Source organism: Phymastichus coffea, unplaced genomic scaffold, assembly GCF_024137745.1.
Source record: "Phymastichus coffea isolate CEN01 unplaced genomic scaffold, Cenicafe_Pcof_1.1 PCOF00003, whole genome shotgun sequence".
Lineage (NCBI taxonomy): Eukaryota > Metazoa > Arthropoda > Insecta > Hymenoptera > Eulophidae > Phymastichus > Phymastichus coffea.
Window position 1 is genome coordinate 3654098 of NW_026706814.1, and position 23617 is coordinate 3677714.

Sequence of the window (23617 nt, forward strand, 5' to 3'; positions counted from 1 at the left end):
TACTGAAAAATATTCATTTGATGCTGAGAAATATTAAAAAAACTGAATTTAGGGGTTGATTTTCAGGGTGGATTTCATCCCTTAAAAGCCCTTATGGGCCGATAAAAAAAACACGTATCTAATTTCTTTTCAAGTACTACAACACATCCCAAAACACATTCAAATCGGTGAAGTCGGGTTGGGGTGGTTCTCTTGTGAATGGCTATTTCGGCCGTTGTTTTCTTTCTTTGGAGTTTATTAAATTAAATTTTGAATTTAACTCTCACTTCACTTCCTAGCTAATACTCTTACTTTTAGAGTAGAGCGCACTTTTGGCACATTTGCACACCTTAATGGTCAAATGGTGAATAAACTATGATATGATAATTAAAATTAACACGAAATATAGCTTTCTGTATTATAAAAAGCAAACTATAACACTTACAGAAACATTTGTACAGAACAATTTGGGTCAAAATGACGATCATTTAAAAAAAATAAAATTTCCATTTTTCGTATATCGATTTTAAGGTGTTAATTTTAACCTCACCCCCATGACCTCAAAAACGTTTTTCGGAAAAAAGAAAAAACACGTATTTCACGATATTTTTGCCGATTGAATCCATGTAGAACAAGCCATAAGCAACATATCAATTTCTTAAGGAGATAAAGTTAAATATCTAGGAATGCATTAAATCGACGATTAATATGGAGAGATTATGTTTGGACTAAACCTAAAGAAATTAATCTACAGGTATGAAAATTGTATTGTCTACTGAATAGAAAATCTAAACTATCGATCAATAATAAACTACAAAATTTACAAAAGTATAATCAAACCAATATACCAAACATTAATATTACTGAAAGATTCTAGAATAAGGTTTTAATATGAATTATAAATGAAAGAATCAGAAAAGACGTTAACATACGAGGGTCGTTTGAAAAGTCCGTGCAAAAATAAAAACTGCTTGATTTTTTATAATAAATCTTTTTTATTTTTCAACGTAGTCTCCTTTTAGGCTTATATACTTCATCCAACGCTGCTCTAGTTTGTTAATCCCTTCCAAATAATAGGATTTATCCAAGTCTGTAAAATAGGCATTCGTTTCTGCAATCACCTTCTCGTTTGAATAAAATCTTTTCCCCGCCAGCCATTTTTTCATATTAGGGAACAAATAGTAGTCCGACGATGCCAATTCTGGAGAATAGGGGAGATGTAAAACGAGTTGGAACCCTATCTCCATCAGTTTTGCGGCCACAACTGCTGAGGCGTGAGCTGGCGCATTGTCGTGGTGGAAGGGGACTTTTTTGTGGGCCAATCGTGGACGTTTCTCTAGCAACTCGGTTTTCAAACGATCCAATAACGATGAATAATATTCGCCTGTAATGGTTTTACCCTTTTCGAGATAGTCGATGAAGATTATTCCTTGCGAATCCCAAAAGACAGTCGCCATAACCTTCCCGGCCGAAGGAATTGTCTTCGCCTTTTTCGAAGCAGATTCCCCCTTGGTAACCTATTGTTTAGACTTTTCTTTGGTCTCAGAAGTGTAGTGATGTATCCATGTTTCATCTACAGTGATGAAACGACGCTTAAAGTCTTGCGGATTTTGCTGGAACAGCTGCAAACCATTCTTGCAACACTTCACACGATCTCGTTTTTGGTCAATCGTGAGCAATCGCAGCACCCATCTAGCGGATAGCTTTTTCATGTCCAAATGTTGGTGCAAAATATTATGTACCCGTTCGCTCGAGATGCCTACAGTACTAGCAATCTCACGCACCTTCACTCTTCTGTCAGCCATCACCATATCATGGATTTTATCAATGATTTCTGAAGTGGTAACCTCAACAGGGCATCCAGAACGGTCAGCGTCTTTTGTGCTCATATGGCCACTCCGAAAATTTTGAAACCACTTATAAATCATTCTATGTTATAACCATTCTAATCGAAGGTGCACAATCACCATAATATTTATCAAGCTTCTGTTTAATCTCCTGAGGCGTTTTGCCTTTAAAAAAGTAATGTTTAATCAATACACGAAATTCTTTTTCGTCCATTTTTTTACAACCACTCGGTTTCTTTGATTGAAACGAATGTAAAACGCAAAGTAATTGGCCGATCTGGCTGAAACTTGGTGTGTGTTCTTCCAAGATATGCCACTAACTGAAAATAACCTTGATACGCACTATTAGCGCCATCTCCCTGACTTTGCACGGACTTTTTAAACGACCCTCGTATTAACCGTAAAGGAAGAAATAGAAATTGTCCGAAAAAGATATACCAACCGACTAAAGGATAATTCAAATGGACTGGCAAAGGATATAATTTAATCAACTCCAGGAGTCTCAAGACTAAAAAACACCATTTAATTAAATTCAAAACTTGAAAATCATTTCACTATATTCTTAGTTCTATGGTATGATAATCGGAAAAGTAACTTCATGTAATGTAGTATTGTAATCACGTGTTAAATTTGTAAAAAGTTTTATTTATTGTCGTAAGATAAATTGTAAATATAATTGGAAAAAAAACTACTGTGTTTTAAAATTTATGATAGCGTAATCTATATCTTTTTCTGCTTTAATAATATTTTTATAGAACGAAGCTCGTGATAATAATATGGCCCTATAAATTAAATTCCAACGGACATTTCTCTTTCATCGTATCGTTATTTTAACTGTTGTTTTTCTTTCGTATGGTTTGTAACAGGCTGCCGCCTAGCCGCAAATCCCGGGTAATAGTAGTCTTTAATACAGCCAGACGGTGCACTGTTAACTGTATACTTCTAGCACACTTACTCACCTCGATCCGTTGTACGCATGCGCCGTGTCCACTCAGCGATCTAACTTGGGTGCGCGATCTCCCCGCGACGTGGCGCTGGTGCGCTAGCCTACTAGCGCTCCGTCGGACACTGCAAGCACCTCGGTCGACGAACAGCTCCTACTATGTTTTCGCGCGATCCGTGCTAGATTACCGGCGCATTCGAATCGAATGTCAACAATAACACCGATGCCGGACAAAGGGAAGACGAAATAATGAGATCGTTTCGTTTTGATCTCTAATCGCTTTATTCAATCAAAACCGAACTTGTATAAGGGACGGATTTGCCGAGAGACTTACGCACGCTGTTTCGACACAATACTTCGAATGGGGAGAGAGAGAGTAGATCTCGCGATAGTCGCGGACTATTCGCACGCACGCTACCAATAAATTCACCGCGCACGCTGCGCGGGATCGCACGCTAAACACGATTGAAAAGTGCTGTGCACCTACCGCTAAATCAACAGGGATACGGTGGCCAACCGTATCCGACTTTTTTAATGATGAAGCACCGCCTCTGCAACTGCTTCCCCGTTGAGGCTGTTGCGCTGCTGCTGAAGCTGCTGGGGTTGAGCTCGCAGCTGCCGAGGCCGCACACGTTGAGCAGTGTGCGTACTCGGCACTCCACTCACAATTGTCTATGCCAACTCCCTGGATCTCACTCGGAAGGAAAAATCACGACGTTGCTTTCAACACAATAAGCTGCGATGTAGGCGGACCGAAGGGCACGGTCATACTGGCTCGCTAGCTCTCCCCTCCCGGTCATTGCCCCTAACTCTCTCTAACCTAAACCAATCGCGGCTATTACGCTCAGCCACGCTTAGTAGTTCACGCGAGTCCAAACGATTTTCGGCAATCGTTGCAGGTTAAAACTAAAAAGTTTATACAATTTTTTATTTGAACTTCAAGAGTGAATTATAGTGAATATTTACAATATTCACTATATTTACAATATTCACTATAGTTCAGTATGTATCTAAATTTATTATGATAATAATGTCAATCACGGCCTACGATGTAAAAATGACCATATTTCAAAGGAGAAGTTGTCAAATATATTTCAGAAGCATATGTTTGTCAAACTTTACGTATATTGAAGAATTGAACTGCATTCAGACTTTTCTTACCAATTGTCGCCAATACACGATTATACCCATATATATCAATAATATTTAATTTCATCAATAGAAAATGTAGTTTTAATAATAAATCAATGCATCGTATTTTCATAAATCATTTAAGTCCAACGGTTGAGGTTTCTTCAGGTACCTTTCTTGACGGTGGTACGATGCGTACTTTCCAAGCTGATTAACGGGTCAAGAGAGTGTTTGACTTTCGGATTCTGAGCAAAAGTATGCTGGAACCGTGTTCGCAAAGTCTAGGGTAAAGGTCAAGTCAAAGGTGGGGTAAAGTGGAGCTCCAATCTTGGGTCGCGTTAACGCCACGGAAGTTCGAAAAACGTTATCCTAAAGCACCCTCGAATCACTATCTGTGTCCTTACCTTAGCATATATTTCATCGATACTCATGGTGGAACTTTTAATATGTTTTTCTAGCTGGTGGATGGATAAATTTGCGTTCGGTATGGTGGGTGGAATTTTATTGCGAGCGAGGAATGCGACGTGATAACCAATCTACAAACTTTAAAAAACAAAAATAGCAGCAGGAGAAGTGCTATTCTCGACGGGTACACATTAGCGGTCACGCCTTTTCGGAGTATTGAAATTGGTGCTTATATCTTATAGGGGATTTAGCCCAGTTTATAATTGGCTCCCCTAGTGGAGACGCTCACGAAGAGAGAGCTCGTGCTCGATCGGGCACCAAACATCTCCCGCGTAAATTTAGAGGCGAAGAAAAGGGAAAAACGACAAAGCTGAGGTTCAGTAGAAGAGAGCAGTCGATGGAACTCCGTCCGCTCCCTAGCGTGTCAAAACAGCTACTACTCGCGCCGCGGGCTTAACTTTGCGATTTTGTTTCAGTAAGCCAGTCAGTGCGCGCGGTCACTCGCTACGGCGCGACCATACCCCCTCTCTCTCTCTCTCTAAAATAAGAAAAACTTTTAAGAATAATAAATACTGTAACGCGGTTTTTCTTGACGTAGCTCAAGCTTTGATAAAGTATGACATGAAGGTTTTTTATTTAAACTTAATAAAATTGTACCAAAAAATCAAGGGTCGCGGGAGCGACCTGCGGCATGACTGCCGGAGGCGCGGATTAACGCGACACTATACACAATGACTTTCGCAACACAATTGCAATTTTATTTAAAACTGCATAAATATACGTTAATTTTAAGAATAAATGTCTATTTTCTATATCATTTTTTATAACTGTATATCAAATGACACAAAGCTATTAAAGCATTTACCCATTTCTATTTTTTTTACTTATTTTAGTTTATGATGGTCCAGTTTTTTTTTCTTTTCCATTCATTCAGTTATTCAGTTTTCCAGTTTTGTCTACTGCGCAGGACGACTCTGTTGTGCGTATATATATTGCGCAGATCTGATACGTGTAAGTGCGCGTGAATCCATTACGCAATAAACAGCTAACCGTTTATTTTTTCGTCAATATCGTTTTTATTATTTCTAGAAGTTCTGTATACAGGTAAGTGAAATTTCCTTTTATTTTGTTCAATCAAAATTCAATAGTAAAATGTAAAAAGTTATCATAGAATACGATTTTTACGGTTCAATAGAAAAAACACGTGGGTGATACGTGATTTCACTATTGTGAACCCCGTTTACTTTCAATATACTCAATTAATAATTTCAATAATTCAATTATTATTAATAATACACACACATATTATTATTATATATGTATCAACTATAACTTATTTAATAATTTATTAATGTAAACAGTTTACGAATAAAATAAAAATTCGGACAATATTAATTACGTTTGATAAAAAACAGCTTTCCCATGATATTTTTTTATTTTTTCGTTTAGTATTCGTATGTTTGAAACGAGCGAAGTAGACGATAGAATATATGTGTGTGTGTGTGTGCATGTATATGTATGTGTGTGTAAGTGAACAATGGAAAGTAATTTTATATGGTGTTATAGGTGGCTGCAATTATTTGTAAGTTACAAGTTTATAGGCAGAGCAAAACATTTTCAAATAAAATAAAATCGGTCACCATTCAAACTCGGCTAAAAGTAATCGACAATCAGTACGAGGAACACTTGCTGTTTTTAATACTTTCTATAAGAAAGGTTGTGTCTGCAATTATTTTAGGTTAAGATTCTTAATTACCCAGCAATATTATTGTTGTTTGAGTATGTATATATCTACTTCTTTTCAAATACTGTTCATTTAATTTTCATACGGAATTTTGGTTAATGTAAAAATGATCCTTTTTTCAGACTATTTCGATTTATTTGCACGTTTTTATGCTTATGCGAACAAGTCGTGGACTTAATTTTTTTCAAAGTATTAATTTCGTCATAAGCTGAATGTATTAGAAAGAAAGAAATTTTTTTCAAGAATCGAGGGTTTTCGGTAAAAATACGTTATTTATATAATAAATATTCATTTTTATTCATACAGTCAGAGGGGAAAGCAACAATCATGATTTTTGTTTTACAATATATATGCAGCTATACAGACTTTTTAATTATTTGTGTTTAATTCACAACATATGAGACCTAGAAATAATTTTATTTCATTGCAACCATCAATCTACACTTACACCTATAATTGTTAAAAAACAAAGAATATATGATTAATAATAAGATCAAGCCAAACTATGTTTTCCAAATTAGTCTTATATTACAATTGTTTACTTATATTTACACATTTTCAATTATTATTATTAAAAATTAATTATTCTAATGCAAGTGTGTTAAACTACATTTTTTCCATATTTTATGCTTTCGTTTATTACTTAATCATCATATTTAATTTCTATATTTTACTATTATTTCTTTTTAATTCTTCCAGTGTATATTTTCTGAATTTTATCTCCATTCATCTACGCCGCCTCTATAATGATTTTCTAGTTTATTAAAAAATTATTTCTAGACTCACTCTTCTTCTGTAAATTTGTTTCGAATATTTTGTTAGGATTGTTCATTAAAGATTTCCGAAATATTTATTCATTTCTTTGATGTTCCTTGCTTTTCCCATTGGTGTTAAAAAATGTAATAATATAAATATATATTTATTTTGGAATAATGATAATTATCTTTCTTTTCAGGTTTTTTTTACTTTAGGAGAAAACGGTTACACAATAAATCAGCAACTCATTGATAGTAACTATAAGTAATTTTGAAAATCAATGTTTTACCTTTACTGCACCATCACTGTACATAAATCAGAGTACTATATGTAATGTACTATTTTTCAAGTACATAATAGTGATAGTAATAATAATAATAGTAATAATAATATTGTACCTTTTTTGTACATCCTTCGGCATTGTTCATTTAAATCGCTGTACTTGTTTGTGCCTAAAAGCGCTTTTGCTCAGTGGGTTTGAGCATATTATTATGTTATCTATGTTAATATATTACATAATTATGTTGTAATAAAAGTTTTCATTGAAACAAAAATAATTGATTTTATTATTAACTGCTTATATTATAACGAATTTAATTCATTCGTTATGTCTCTCTCTTCCCGCACATGCATATACATAATTCTTATACTTATACTATATTCAGATTCATATTATATTATACAGCAGCCTGCAGCAGCCGACAACGCCGAAGTATAAGGTAAGAGAGAGAGAGAGCGCGCTATGTCTATTAACGAGCCTATAGGCAGAGAGAGTCGCGTTCGCGTGTATGTGTGTGTGGTCGCGCTGCCGAAAAGCGTGACGAAAGAGTGGGGACACGTGTTTGGAGCGCGCGTGGAATATCAGGTCTTTGCTTGGGCAGTTGCCGCTGTTTAGCGATTCTTGACTTCTCTTTTTTTTGCGTACTCCGACTTCCGATCTGGCGTTGCTTTGGTTTGTTCGCGAATGCGTGCAGTGGTGCGGCCTTCTGACGAGACTGAGTGTGTGCGTGCAAGGACATAGCGCTAGGTAGTCCCACACTTCGTCACCACTGCGACCGGCGTCCGGGAACGCTGTTCAGCGAGCGAACGTTATTTGTACGGAGGGTCTGGCCATTGTCGCCTCATTGTAAGTACCGACTCGTTTAGCTCTCTCTTGCTTGCCTGCTCGCTTCTCTCTCTCTTTACCGATTTGTTACTCTGTACGCTTTCCTTTTGATGCTATATATAAATCATGTTTGTCCCTCTTATTCTCTGCGTTTCTCTGACTCTGCGCCCGACTCTCATTCCCATTCCTTGGTGAATTCCCTGCGCTCGCCACTACTTTTCGCGCTTTTCAGCCACTGTTACCTGCGACGCTCTACGCGGGCCACGAGGCTGCTTGATATCGAGGCCGGCTAGTAGACTTGGCCACACATGCGCCAGCGCCCTAGCCTTGTGGCATTAGTTACTTATTAAACCGAGCTGTCAACCAGTCCATCCTCTCGATTGTAACGGCGGGTTAGTCAAAACCCCGTTATAATATATGACACGATTCTACATCCTACTTTTATTGTACCTGTTCCTATAAATTATACATACTGCGCAGGCTTGTACTGCATACTTATTTTATTTAAGTATTTATTTATAAATGTAACTATTTATGCATGTTTTAAGTATATAACTATTTAACGGACTTGTGAATAAATGCTATGTTGCCGTTACAATGAATCGCAACATACGTTAAATAGCAAATTATATGTTGTAAAAATTAATAAATTTTCAACTATATTTTTCAAGAGCAATCGGGAATTGTTTAAATCAAAATATTTTATCAAATCTTGCGCTCGATATGACGACTTTCAAACTTGATAAGACAGTTTTTGAATACAAATTGAGTCACGTAGACAAGTTAATGATAAGAAATGGATGCATATGAATAGATACTCATATCGAAAAATTTCATTCTATTTTGAAATATTGTTCGATACAAAATCCACCTGTAATTCATCCAAGAACCACATTAGCCATACAAAAAATTATGAAAGATCCAAAAAAACAATGGATACAGCCTGTTCCTATAAATTCGGTACATATTCAAATATGACATAGTTGTAATGACAATTGTCTTAAATGTGTGGATGGTCACTGAGTTTGTTGTTTTTACAATACTAAGGTTGTACGCATCTATGACTCGTTGAATCAAAATGATTTGTACCTTATATTGAATAGTTTTTGATAGAATTATTTCCTTATTGTATAAAAATTGGAAAATTTAATAGAGATAAAATTATTTTTGAAAAAGTACAATACCAAAATAACTATAAAGATTGCGGTCTTTTTGCTATTGCATTCACAACATCTATCTTTTTTCACAAAGACCCTTTTCAACGATAAATTATATTCAGGGAAACATGCGTAATCATCTTTACGAAATGTTTGAAAATGATAAATTGATGCATTTTCCGTCAATGAGGAATATTGATGTAAGTTTGAATCCTATTACGCGATATCATGACAACTATCTATCATTACAACAATTAGATAAACTTCCAAATTGCTACGATTTTTTTCAAGAAAAACTAACAAATTCTGAAGTACATTTGAATGTAAGAGATGACAGATCGAACGTTTTTTCAAAATCTAAGTGGCAAGTAACTGGGCTCCCTAATCTCGATGGTGCATCTTGTTATGCTAATTCTTCTGTGCAGTGTTTATTTAATTGTGCATCCATTATAAATGTTCTCGAGACAAGTAACCAAGATATACTTAGTGAAGTATTTAAGAGTTATAAATTAAAATGCCAAGATAACAATGTGTATGTAGACATTTTCAAGTCGAGGACATTTTTAAATCAACAATATATTATTGCTCGTCAGCAAGATGTCGCGGAGTTCTTTGGTTATTTGTTTGATAAATTCGATTTTATAAAATTGGCTATTTACCACGAATTACAAACAATATTATTATGTACTGGCTGCAATAACATGAAATTTTTTCGCCTATATTATAATAGCATATTATCTTTATCCATTTCTTTAGATAAATTAAACTGTAATTTACAGGATTTGATTAATAGAAATTTGAAAGCTTCAAAGCCAAGTGATATATCCTGCGATTACGGTTGCATCAGTGAATACAAATTTGATAAAATATTGACTTTGAAAACTACTAATGATATTATAATATTACAAACTAATCTATTTCAGGTAACTGGTACAGGCATTTTTAAAATAAATAATTTCGTTTTAAAAGACATACTTACACTTGTGAACATAAATAAAATAATGTACAGAATCACAAGCGTGATTGTTCATCTTGGACAATCAACAGATAGTGGACATTACATTAATTATGTGAGGCAGGGTGACGATTGGTTGATAATCAATGACAATAACTAACATATCTCCCCCGAGTGTTATAAGAGATGCATATGTTATTTTTTTACAGAAAGCAGAACAATCTGCATCGGGTTTACAAAATGATATGATATGATACAATATATCATATTGCAAGGATGAATCTCGTAATTTTCAAAAAAGGAAAGCAAGCTATTCATCGAATTTTATGACACCTTCAGAAAAACATAAACGCTTAGATATTATTGAAAGTGAGAACTCTCACAATTGTTTCATGATTAATAAATTAGTTGACAGAAAATTCATCGACATTAAAAATTGTAATAATAATAGTACTGCTAATGGATATTTTATGAAAGAATACACGTCGAACATAAACAATAAAATTTATACCGAACCAAATAAGAATGCGATTATTTTATCTGAGTGTACATTGAAAAATGATTCTTTTGATATTTTACAAATATCACTCAAAGACATGCTCAAATAAAAAGAAAAATAACACAGGCACACAAAAAATAAAAAGTGGTCTGTATCAAAAACAACACACATATATTCCCATGTATTTTGCCACGCTGAATCCGAATCCGCAGTCAGTTTGACCCCAGCACGTCAGGATCAAGGTCATTTGAAGGTCAAACTCGAATAAAAGTAGTATAAAAAAATGTAACTAGTATTTCTATGGTTTCGAGCGTCGCTGAACATAAATCCGACATCCCCTTGACCCAAGCACGCCAGGTTCAAGGTTATTTCAAGGTCAAACATAGACATTGCACGAAAAGTTGAATTCTGACTACAGATTTTGAAAGTACGGAAAAAATTACGTTCAGAGACAATTTTTTCAATTTTTTTTATCGTGAATCCAGCGGTCATTTCGAGGTCATTGTATTTTGATCCCATGAAAATCAGTATGACCATTTTGAAAAAACAGAAGTACTTCTTCAATGAATAAAAAAACTCTTTCCATACGTTTTGACGGTTGCTGAATCCAAATCCGTGATCTCCGTGACCCAAGCACATCAGGTTCAAGGTCATCTGGAGGTCAAACTCAAGAAAACGTAGTTTAAAAAAATGTAACTAGTACTTCTATGGTTTTGAGGGTCGTTGACTCCAAATCCAAAATTAGAATTGCTCCGACTACTCGAGTTTGGTGTGCAAAGTGATAGAATTTATACTTCTCTTCTCTTGTAACGAACCCTTTTATCTTCAAAAGATCTATGCAGCGGTTTTCTTTTTCTTTTTTCCGTTTCTGACTCGTTTTCCCTTTTAAGCATCCAGCAAAAATCTGCCATCATATTTACATCCCATCTTCCTTGATACCGGCGTTCCATTTCTTTGATATCTTGATGAAACCGTTCACCCTGTTCTTCGCTATAGTCTCCGAGATTTTCTGGGAAGTAATCAAGATGAGAATGTAGAAAGTGCAATTTTAAATTCATTAAGCATCCTAATTCTTTGTAGCTATTTAATAAATTTTCCACCAAAGCTTCGTAATTTTCACTTCTCTAATTCCCGAAGAAATTTTCTGCTACTTTCTTGAAACTTGACCATGCAGCCAATTCTACAGGGGTCATCTTTGTGATAAAGTCGTTATCTCTGAATAAAGTGCGGATTTGGGGACCATCAAAAACACCTTCTTTTAGTTTGGCATCACTTATGCCTGGAAACTTCTGTCCTAAGTATTCAAAACATTTTCCATCCTTGTTCAGAGCTTTGACGAATTGCTTCATAAGAACAAGTTTGATATGAAGGGGTGGGAGCAAAATTTTTGAAGGATCTATTAAAGGATCCCGGAGAACGTTTTGTACGCCTGGATTGAAATCAGTTCTTTTTGGCCACTCTTTCTGTACATAGTGATGCTTTCTATCTCTACTATCCCACAGACACAAGAAACAGGGATATTTTGTAAAACCTGACTGCTGACCCAGAATCAGAGTTGAAATTTTAAGGTCACCGCACACTTTCCATTTGTGATCCGAGTAATTGATTTTTTCTAATACAACTTCCAAATTCTGGTATGTTTCCTTCAACTTCGTTGAATGAGCTATCGGAATAGGCGCAAAAGAGTTTCCATTGTTCAAAAGTACAGCTTTGAGACTTCGTTTAGAAGAGTCAATAAATAACCTCCACTCTTCATCTTTATAAATATTAGGTTTCAATTCATTCATTAATCCTCTCACATCTGTACAGAATGTCATCGAGTTCTCTGAATCTTTGGCAAAGAACTTACGAAACTTCTCTTCTCTATTCCGATAAACATAAGCCTTGGTCTCCTTGGACAACAAATTCTTCTTTTTCAATACTGCGGCCAGATACTCGGCTCCATCTTTGGGTAATCCCAAATCTCTTACGAGATCATTCAACTCTTTTTGATTGAAAGTTTCGGGGGTATTATTCGAGACAACGCTTCGTAAATATTCATCTTCTTTGCTATCACTTTGACTGTCACTTTCCTCGTCTGAGGATTCAACAACTTCCATTTCCTTTGGTGCAAGTGATGTATCAACTTCCATAGGTTCTTGGTCAGTAGCTTCCTCTTCTAACGGTATTGGCTTTTTTACTGATGCTACTTCAGCGTACACGATTTTATTTTTTGTAGTTGCGTTAAAGCCAAAAGTCTTGGTCATACAGAAATAGCAATCGTCTCGACATAAAGGTTCAGACCATATCATAGGCTGTGAAAATTTGAGCTGACTACGAGCCCGACATTTCTCCCATCGTGATAATATTGTTCTGCAACAATTGCAAATCATATGAGGTACCCAGACTGTATTTTGGTTGACAACCTTTAAATTAAAACATTCTTCGTAAATAGTTATAAACCTATCTGATAACAGCCTTCGATATTTTGGCACTTCAAATTTTCCACAAACGTAACAGAAATCATCTGTTTTTCCATCACACCTATGAAAAGTAGATTCTATTCTACTAGACTTGCGGTCACTTGATGACGACGCTTGCGGGCCCGCTTGCTCACCCTGACCAACCGCCGATACTGGGCATCCGAAACCCTGCATCGTACCTTCTCGTGTGCCGGCCATGACGGCATCGTGCTTTCACCCCAGAGCTTTGCCGGAAAACAAAAAAAAGAAAAAAAGCCGTTTCCCGCCGTCACCGTGTGGAGGTGCCCTGGGTTCCGGCATACGAAAAACGTAGGTGTGATATACAATCTTACGCTTTCAGGCTATAGCGAATAACAGGGTGAACGGTTTCATCAAGATATCAAAGAAATGGAACGCCGGTATCAAGGAAGATGGGATGTAAATATGATGGCAGATTTTTGCTGGATGCTTAAAAGGGAAAACGAGTCAGAAACGGAAAAAAGAAAAAGAAAACCGCTGCATAGATCTTTTGAAGATAAAAGGGTCCGTTACAAGAGAAGAGAAGTATAAATTCTATCACTTTGCACACCAAACTCGAGTAGTCGGAGCAATTCTAATTTTGGATTTGGAGTCAGCGACCCTCAAAACCATAGAAGTACTAGTTACATTTTTTTAAACTACGTTTTCTTGAGTTTGACCTCCAGATGACCTTGAACCTGATGTGCTTGGGTCACGGAGATCACGGATTTGGATTCAGCAACCGTCAAAACGTATGGAAAGAGTTTTTTTATTCATTGAAGAAGTACTTCTGTTTTTTCAAAATGGTCATACTGATTTTCATGGGATCAAAATACAATGACCTCGAAATGACCGCTGGATTCACGATAAAAAAAATTGAAAAAATTGTCTCTGAACGTAATTTTTTCCGTACTTTCAAAATCTGTAGTCAGAATTCAACTTTTCGTGCAATATCTATGTTTGGCCTTGAAATGACCTTGAACCTGGCGTGCTTGGGTCAAGGGGATGACGGATTTATGTTCAGCGACCCTCGAAACCATAGAAATACTAGTTACATTTTTTTATACTACTTTTATTCGAGTTTGACCTTCAAATGACCTTGATCCTGACGTGCTGGGGTCAAACTGACTACGGATTCGGATTCAGCGTGGCAAAATACATGGGAATATATGTGTGTTGTTTTTGATACAGACCACTTTTTATTTTTTGTGTGCCTGTGTATTTAAAAAATAAGATTGATGAAAAAATATAGAATTTTACATAGAATTTTACAAAAGCATTCATGCAACTTTTTACTTCGTTAAATGTGTTTTTTTTGGAGATCTTTATACTCTACTAAAATTATATTTAAGCTCTAGAACATTCAAGGTTAAAATTAACAATGAAATAACTGAATTACACCAAATAAAAGCCGGAGTCCCTCCAGGTAGCGTACTCGGTTATATTATATTTAATATACATACGAGGTCTGACCGGAAAGTTACGGGTCTACCTTTATATTTTCGTGCTAGCGTTATTCTTTATCATCTGGTGGGTGGCATCCTTCAAAGTAATCCCCACTTGATTGAATAACACGGTTCCATCGATGTTTCCACTTTTCAAAACAGTCCTGGAACTCACTTTTCGGAATAGCTAAGTACCCTCGTCGCATTGTTTTCAACCGTTGTTTTGTCATCGCATCGGTGTCCTTTGAGTGGTTTTTTTAGTTTTGGAAACAGCCAAGTCACAAGGGACTATGTCGCGACTGTATGGAGGTTGTCGAAGCAATGCGATATTGTGTTTGCTCAAAAACTGCTGTACAAGATTGGATGAATGCGCTGGCGCATTATCGTGATGGAGAAGCCAGTCACCACTTTCCCAAAAGTGCGGCCGTTTTCTTCTTACTGCATCACGCAAACGTTTCAAAATTTGAACGTAGTATTCTTTATTGATTGTCTGACCTGTTGGTGCATATTCGTGATGTACAACACCTTCACAATCGAAAAAAACAATCAACATTGACTTAACATTGCTCCGACTTTGACGTGCTTTTTCTGGTCTTGGCGATTCAGAATGCTTCTACTGTGAAGATTGTTGTTTTGTTTCAGGATCATAACCATAAACCCATGATTCATCACCTGTAATAACTTTTCTAAGCACATTATCATCATTATTGATCATTTCCAGATTGTCTAGAACGATTTCTAAGCGAATGCTCTTCTGCTCTGCTGTGAGCAATTTTGGGATGAATTTCGCACACACGCGTTTCATTCCTAAATTTAGGTTAAAATTTCTGAAATAATAATTTTTGGTATTCCAAGGTCTGTTTCTAGTTCCCGCACAATCAACGACGATCTTGTTCGATTGCAAGTCGCACCCGCTCAATATTATCTGCGGTTTTTGTCGTCGAAGGTCGACCGGAACGAGAATCACTATCGACAGAAGTGCGACCATCTTCGAACCGTTTATACCACTCTTTTATTCGTGTTCTGCTCATACACTCGCTTCCGAAGGCCTTTTACATCATTTCAATAGTTTCCAAATTCGTTTTTCCGAGTTGAAAGCAAAATTTGATGTAAATTCGTTGATCTTGTTTTTCAGTCATTTTTATCAATATCAAAATCCGACGAACAAGACACTATAAACAAAGACACGCTGCGCATGAACTAGACGTCCGGCAGGTGTCAGTTAGTAACCATTAGATTCGTGAGGCTTTACTGTTGACGTTTCTGTCCGGTAGAGGTCGCTCGAACACTATGGCGCGAAGACATAAACATAAGCCCGATACTTTCCGGACAGATCTCGTACTCATGATTTGCCAATTATAAAAAATGTAAACATATCCAGATATGCAAACGACACAGCGTTAATGATATCATATACTATTGAAATAACAGCTTCTAACAATATGCAAAAATATCTGGATGTAGCACTAAAATGGTTCAACAACTGCAGAATTACAATTAATGAAAGGATGTCAATCCAAGTAACCTACACTAAAAAAAGGAATATGCCCACCAGTACATATAAATAACCAACCACCAAATAACAATCAATAAAAAATAAACTAGTAATATATACCGCGATAATTAAAGAAGTATGGACATACGGTATACAACTGTGGGGCACTGCTACAAAATAAAATATAGAAATAATCGAAAGATTTCAAAACAAAACACTACGATTCATCACTGATGCTCTGTGGTTTGTCATAAACGATTACATAAGGAAGGACGTAAACATAGCAACCGTATGAGAAGAAATCGAAACATTCTACAAAATGTATACAATGTCTGTTAAAAAAGTATCGCGAATTTTGAATTTTCACGGGCTATGTAAATTTGATTTTTGAGTTTTTTGTAGCGTTATGTTGGTACTCATGTCTCTTATTTACGCTAACAAGGTTGGCTATTTTGAATGTTTAGTTAATTTTTGACAACTGTTTTCCTTGGATGTATTTTGGCTCGTCTTCGATTTTTCCTATTCTAAAAAATGGATTAAAGAATCTGTATCAAATTTTGTGTGAGAAACAAAATAAAGTGTGCGGACGCATTCTAAATGTTGACTGTGGCATATGATGAAGCTACCTTGGACCAAAGCAACGTTTATTGGTGGTACAAAATGTTCTCAGAGGGCCGAGAATACGTGAACGACTAACAACGTGCCGGACGCCCGAGCACGTCAACAACAAACGTAAATATTGATAAAGTGAAGAAAATAGTATTGGCCAATCGTCGAATCACCGTTAGAGAAGTTTCTGAGTATCTAAACATATCGATTGGCTCATGACATTCGATTTTAACCAATGATTTGGGCATGAGTCTGGTCGTCGCGAAATTCATGCCAAAACTGCTCAATTTCGACCAAAAACAGCATCACGTTAACATTACTCAGGAGATGTTGGACTCAGTCCGTCACGACCCAAATGTGCTCCCGAGGATCATACTGGTGATGAATCATAGGTTTCTGGTTATGATGTGGAAACCAAAGCTCAATCATCCCAATTTCAACTTCTATTTATTCAGTAAATTATGTTTAAACTTATATTTTCTTATTAAAAACAATTATTTTTAATTTTTACTCTAAAGATCTACAGCCTCAAAAAATTTTCCATTTCCACGAACTTTTTGAAGGATAGGAAATCTATTTCGACACTCGTTCTAGGTTTTCCTGTATTCTATAAGTAATTAGCTTTACATTGAAATCGATTTTATCAAAATCGGTCAATTCTTAGTTGAGATATTTCATTTTGAATATAATTTTTTGATGTTTTAATATAATACCACAGTGTGCTTCGTTTGGATCCAATTTAAAGTTGATCGTTTAATAAAGAAATCATGTGAGTAATGAAAAGAGTAATATGAGTATTTTTTACAGAATTTTATTAACTTTTACGTTCAAATAATTAAATCATATTAAATAATGTTACCAATTATGGTTAGTTAGAGGAATACATAAAAATTTTAATGCTTAATAAACTATAAAATTGGTAGTTGTACTTATAGGATTACGAAGATATAAGTGTTTCGAGGTTCAAACCATCAGACAATTGTTTTTGTTGTTGTTACAAAAAGTGCAAACCTAACGTGAATAAAATTCATGCTATTGTTTTCTTTGACATGCATATTTTTATAACTTTAGCTAATATTAGAAACATTTGTTTAATAATTATGTGATTTGGCAATTGCGCTTTTGTAAGCTTATCTTTAATTCTGTATGCCATTTTGTATACCAATGTCAGGCTAAGACTGTAAATATATCGTACGTATACTTTCAGACTTGTTTATATATATATGTTGTGAGTAGCGAGCAACGAGTGCAAGACCAAAAGAGGTAACGGTAATTACGACGTTATAAGAAGACGACGAGAAAAAAGATAGCGTGCCGGAGTTGCATAGTTATAGTTTATCTATATTACAGTTATTCTCTACAGTTATTACATCGCTTCTCATTTTTCTTATTCCACTACCATTATGTTCTCACAGACTGTATAATTACTTAGTGTTCTTTTATTAATTGGTGTATTTTCTGAAATTCTTCTTACATGAATATCATTTATGAGTCAGTTTCACATTAAACAAGATCGCAATCATGATTTTATTCGCAAGTGTATAGCGTCATTAAGCGCATGAACTAGAGAAAGAGATAATACAATGTTAGATTGGACGAGAGAAGGATACATCGTGTGGAAGGAAAAATTGCTAACGGGTGTGTCGAGCAGGTCAGTTACTCGTTCCTCGAGAGTCGAACTTGGGCAGCTTTTCGAGGAGCATTTTTTTTCGTGAAACGAGTTCTTTATAATAGAAAAGAATGACAATATGAGTTGAACAGTCATTAGTTAATAGCCTTGGGTGCGGTAAGGAGATCGACAAAAATTCTTAACCGAAGCTGTGACGAGAGTCTACAGTTTATTGGCTTTGCGTTTACCCGTAGTTACTTTTTAAAGATGAAGGTCACTCACTAGAGTTGCCATCAATTTGACCACTTTACTTGTCATCTTCGCTAGTTGACTTTGCCTTCGACACCGTCAACTATAGACCGACCAAATTAAAAAAAATATCCGCGAGAGTTTCTATGTTTCTGAAAGAAATTGACGTGCTGAATTCGAATCTGTCCTGAGAAATGATCCATCACCCTAGGTTTCCCAGATATTCTAACCTAAAAGAGTAAAAAAGACGGTTTTTTTATATATTTAAGGTTATATAACACCATAGAAAAAATTTGTTTTCTGAAAACTGAACACGACATTAGAAAGTTCTATTTTTTCTCTACAAAATGTATTTTTTTGATTAAAAAAATATTTTTTAATTCATATGATCTTTTAAGAGATTTACGTCTATGTTCAGTGCTTGTGTCATGTCATTGTAAAGCTCGCAGCGTTTAGCGTTCTTGGGCTTGAGATCTTCTCAATTACAAAAATATTGTACAATATGCATTTAGATTAAGTTTTTGTATTTGCCTTGTATCCGAGTTATATTTATATGTAACTTTGGGTCAACCTTATTGCTTAAAATATCTCCAAATCCTGAGGTATTATTTATCAATAGAGATTAAATTTCAATTTTGTGACTCATAAAATGCCTAAATACGTTACATTGACTCCGCAGAATTTGTTTCGTTATGGTTATGTTGTGAAAATGTGGTCAAATGGGTGAAAATATTTCTGCAAAAAAAACATTTTTTTAATCCAAAATATGCGTTTTGTAGGGAAAAGATAGAACTTTCTAATGGCGTATTCGGTTTTCAGAAAACAATTTTTTTTCCAGTGTTATATAACCTGGAAAATAGCAAAAAACCGTCTTTTCTGCTCTTTTAAGTTAGAAAATTTCGAAAATCTAGGATGATGGATCATTTCTGTTCATTCGGAAAATTGATTCCTGTTCAATATTTTTTTTTATTAATTATTGAACTTTTTTTGAAATTCTTGAATGAAATAAACTAAAAAATAATGTAAATCTATAATATTCCACGAAAAATTGAAATTAATCATGTATATTAGTTTTTATAAATGTATAGGTTATGTTGCCCTCCATCTTTTTCTTTATACATAACTTGGAAAAATTAATGATCCTGAAGATCCAAACAGGTTACAAAATTTGTTCTATTTTTAGAATCTTACTCGGAAGTTTATTTTATAACCTTCTATTTTCATTATTTAAATCAATTGAAATATTTTATCAATTTAGTATTTTATCAATGAATTGTATTCACGTAATGAAATTGTGTAGTTTTAAGTAGTCAACGCACTATTGTCATTTATATGATATTATTACTAATTATTAATGTAATTACTATTTATTAATGAAATATCATTGCTATTATAATTGTTTTATCTGTAATATCTCATATTTTTCAGGTAAGAACTAGCAATTATTTGCTCCAATGTCTATCACCATTCGATGTGCAAATACAGAAGATTTACTAAACATTCAACATTGTAATTTACAATGCTTGCCAGAAAACTATCAAATGAAATATTATTTATATCATGCATTGTCTTGGCCCCCATTGAGTTATGTTGCAGAAGATGAAAAAAATCGCATTGTAGGATATGTACTAGCTAAAATGGAAGAAGATTGTGAAGATAACCCACATGGTCATATAACGAGTTTGGCTGTTAAAAGGTCTCATAGACGATTAGGAATAGCTCAAAAATTGATGAATCAAGCATCACGAGCAATGGTAGAATGTTTTGGTGCTAAATATGTCTCTTTACATGTGAGAAGAAGTAATCGAGCAGCACTGAATTTGTACACAAGTAGCTTGCATTTCGAAGTATCTGAAGTAGAACCTAAATATTATGCTGATGGAGAAGATGCGTATGCAATGAAAAGAGATTTGAGTAATTTTCAACTAGAAATATCTTGTGTAAAATCTTCTATTGACTTGGATACATGCTCATTGGAAAAAAAATGCTGTAATCATGATGTTTGAAATAAATAAAATGATTATACACGTGTGAACTATATAACTCACTTCTTTTATTGAACATTTCAGAACTGCATGTTACTTCACAGGTTTATTTTTGCTATTTAAGAGAATACATAATATTAAAAATTTGTATGTTATAGTTTTGTATTTTATTTAAAAGATTAAACAAAGATGATAATACATTTGTAAACTTCGATTTGTGGCTTTGCAATAATTATTTTCACGTGCGAAGAATGATGAAACTTAGTTTTGTTAAATACCTGTAACAAATAATTCTTTGTTTGATAAAACTTTACATAACATGCTAAAAAAGAGTTGACAACTTAATTTCAACTACACATTTGAGTTCGAGTAAGAAAAATACTATATCGAGTGCGACTGCTGCTCGTTATGTCTCTCCCATGTCCTAATATACTTTTATAAAATTAAATTTATATTAATATGTACCACTTAAGTTTCAGCGGGCTGAAGTAAGGTAGGTGAGAGAGAGAGAGAGAGAGAGAGAGAGAGAGAGAGAGAGAGAGAGAGAGAGAGAGATATGGGTTCGATTATCGTACGCGCGGACCGTGAGGAGGGCGCTCGGTTTCTTGGCGTGAGAGATTCGGCTTTAATGTTTTGACGCGAATACACGTGCCCGGCTTGCGATCCAATCCCTTTGTTCTTGGTACTCAAGCTTGCGGCGACGTATGCGACGATGTATGCGACGACGATATCCAGAAAAGGAGAGTTTGGATAGACTAGGGAGTGTTTTGTGTCTGTCGCATTATTGAGTAAAAATTTGGTTGAAATTGAAGTAATGATATTAATATTAAATTTGAAAATCAAATTTATACAATAAAATATAGGTGATTGTTTGGAATGAAATTAAGGAAAGATAGGCTTTGTCCTAGTTTCTTATGGTGCGAAGTGTTTTGTAAGCAGAGCATAAGTCTCTCTTGGAAAAAGGATGTGATTTAGACAAAGTTTCCCATAGGGCGAAATGTTCTATGAGTCGAGCATAAATCACAATAGAAGGCTTGCTTAGCTAATCAGAAGAGAGAGAGAGACAACTTAAGTATAAACCAAGTTTATTCAATCTTAGCGCTCACTTCGTAAGGCTAGTATAGAAAACCTCACCTGTACCAAATGAGCATATATACAAATTTTAGAGCCCCATTTACGCAAAATAGCCCTTTTGACTCCGTTTCTGCAAATGTGCAAAATCATTTTCTCTTGTTTACAATAAAATGGACAACGCCAAAGAAAATTTAAATAGTGTAAAAAATACAGAATGTAATATAGATAATTTAAGCATAATTTCCATTTATCACAAAAATCGTAGTTAAATGTTATTAATTAACATAGTAGTTAATTCAATAGTGCAAATTTTACAATAAAATAATTAAAAATTTTTACAAAGAAAAATAACTTATCGCTTATAAATAGACATCATTACAAATAAGAAATTTCCAAATTGTTTAATAATATTTGAATAATAATTAATTTATGTTTTTGTCCAAATCTTATAATGTAAATATAAAATTGGTTAATTCAAAATTATCAATTCTGACAATTTTGTTAGTAAGTACAAAATCAACGCTTTCGATTATAATACTTTTACTTGTTTAAATAAAGTATTAATTTTTTATTTATTGATAAAAATAGTAACTAAGTTGTTATCAATTATAAGGGCTGCGCATGTGACGCGCGCTGCGGCCGCCGTCATTAGAAAATAATGAGGAGGGTTATAGGTTGTGTAATGCGGTACAAGGCCTTTCCTGAGCGTTGCATTATTTGCAACACCTCAGGAAAGCCATTCCCGTCTTTTGCCGCCCCGTAACCAGTTGCATAAAATGAAAACAAACGCGCCCTATAAGAAACAATTAACCTCTTTCATGCCCGAACAACCACACCGGAGATATTGGCGAAACAAGCTCGACGAACGCGATCCGACGGACACTCAAAAGAAAAAAAAAGGAGCGCACCACGGAATAAGAGAGCGCATGCACACACTCACGACCACGTGTTGCCGACTGGCGAAAGAAACACGGAAACTTCACTGGGAAATGCAACGGAAATGCATGTTAATGACACATGCAGATCCGTTACACTCCCAGGCACTAACACCGACACTGACGAAACACTGGGCGAGCAGAAAATTGCCGATGAAGTGGCAGCCGGCAATCAACTGTGTCGGGCTGCCGAACACCATCGGCGACATCCTGAGCGCCACACACACTCATAACGGTAACCACACACAAACACCCGGGAACACGTCACCTGACCGACTCGGGAGCGCCCCAGGAGGCGCTCCAAAGACTGTTACGGGAACACGAGGTGTACGTGCGAGAAAGCGAGCGGCCATTTTGAAGCGCCGAGATAAACTGAGCATGAGCGAGCGAGACCTACTGAGAGCGAGCGAGACAGACTGAGACAGAGCGAGCGAGACAGATTATATGAAATGATGAATAGAATTATATGTAAATGTGAAGATGGGGGCGCTACAATTGAGATGACTTACATTATATATTTATTCACAACGAACTAAAATTAAAATTATAAATGAACATAAAAGAGATACCGAATTATGAAAATTCGCATGCGACCGACACACCCCCTATTATAATAGCAAGCGACAAATACTCCGATAAATTTAATCGATAAATTAACTAACAGAATTCGAACCTCTGATGAAATTCGCTGGTGGTGTGACGACCAATAAGCGTATTAGAATAAAATTTGATTTCCGTCCGCATAGAAAAATAGATAAGAGTAGGGTAGATCTTTCCCATTAATTAATGCTAGCTAACTTAGGGGGGGGGGGGGGGGTAAGAGAGAATAAATAACAGTAGATAAGCAATGTATGTTCTGGGACACAAAGGAGCCGACAAAGGATGCCGCCAATGTATAAGGATACGTGTATGTTCTGGAACACAAAGGAGCCGCCCGATGAAGGTGTGAAGGACACCTTTTGATTTATGGTCAGACCCCATGGTGAGTGCCTAAAAGGGATTTGATGTACCTTTGACACCTTCCGCGTGCCAGTGGGCCCCATGCTGAGTGTTAAGGGGCATTTGATGTTGGTTTGACACCTCGCGCGCGCCGCCAATGTATAAGGATACGTGTATGTTCTGGGACAGAAAGGAGCCGCCCGATGAAGGTGTGAAGGTAGTGACACCTTTTAATCGCGATAAGGTGAGACCCCATGCCGAGTGTTGCATTTGATGTTTGTTCGACACCTCCGGCGT

General features: G+C 35.6%; 1 protein-coding gene across 1 annotated transcript in view; it reads left to right on the top strand.

Annotated features, from left to right (window-relative positions):
- Positions 1 to 20430, top strand: part of LOC131664014 (N-alpha-acetyltransferase 11) — an 80863-nt gene extending 60433 nt beyond the window's left edge. Inside the window, exon 2 of the mRNA XM_058934838.1 lies at positions 19816 to 20430. Within this exon, the coding sequence (XP_058790821.1) occupies positions 19842 to 20393 (552 nt within the window). The 5' untranslated portion in view covers positions 19816 to 19841 and the 3' untranslated portion in view covers positions 20394 to 20430. The remainder of the gene's footprint in view (positions 1 to 19815) is intronic.
- The last annotated feature ends 3187 nt before the right edge of the window (positions 20431 to 23617 follow it).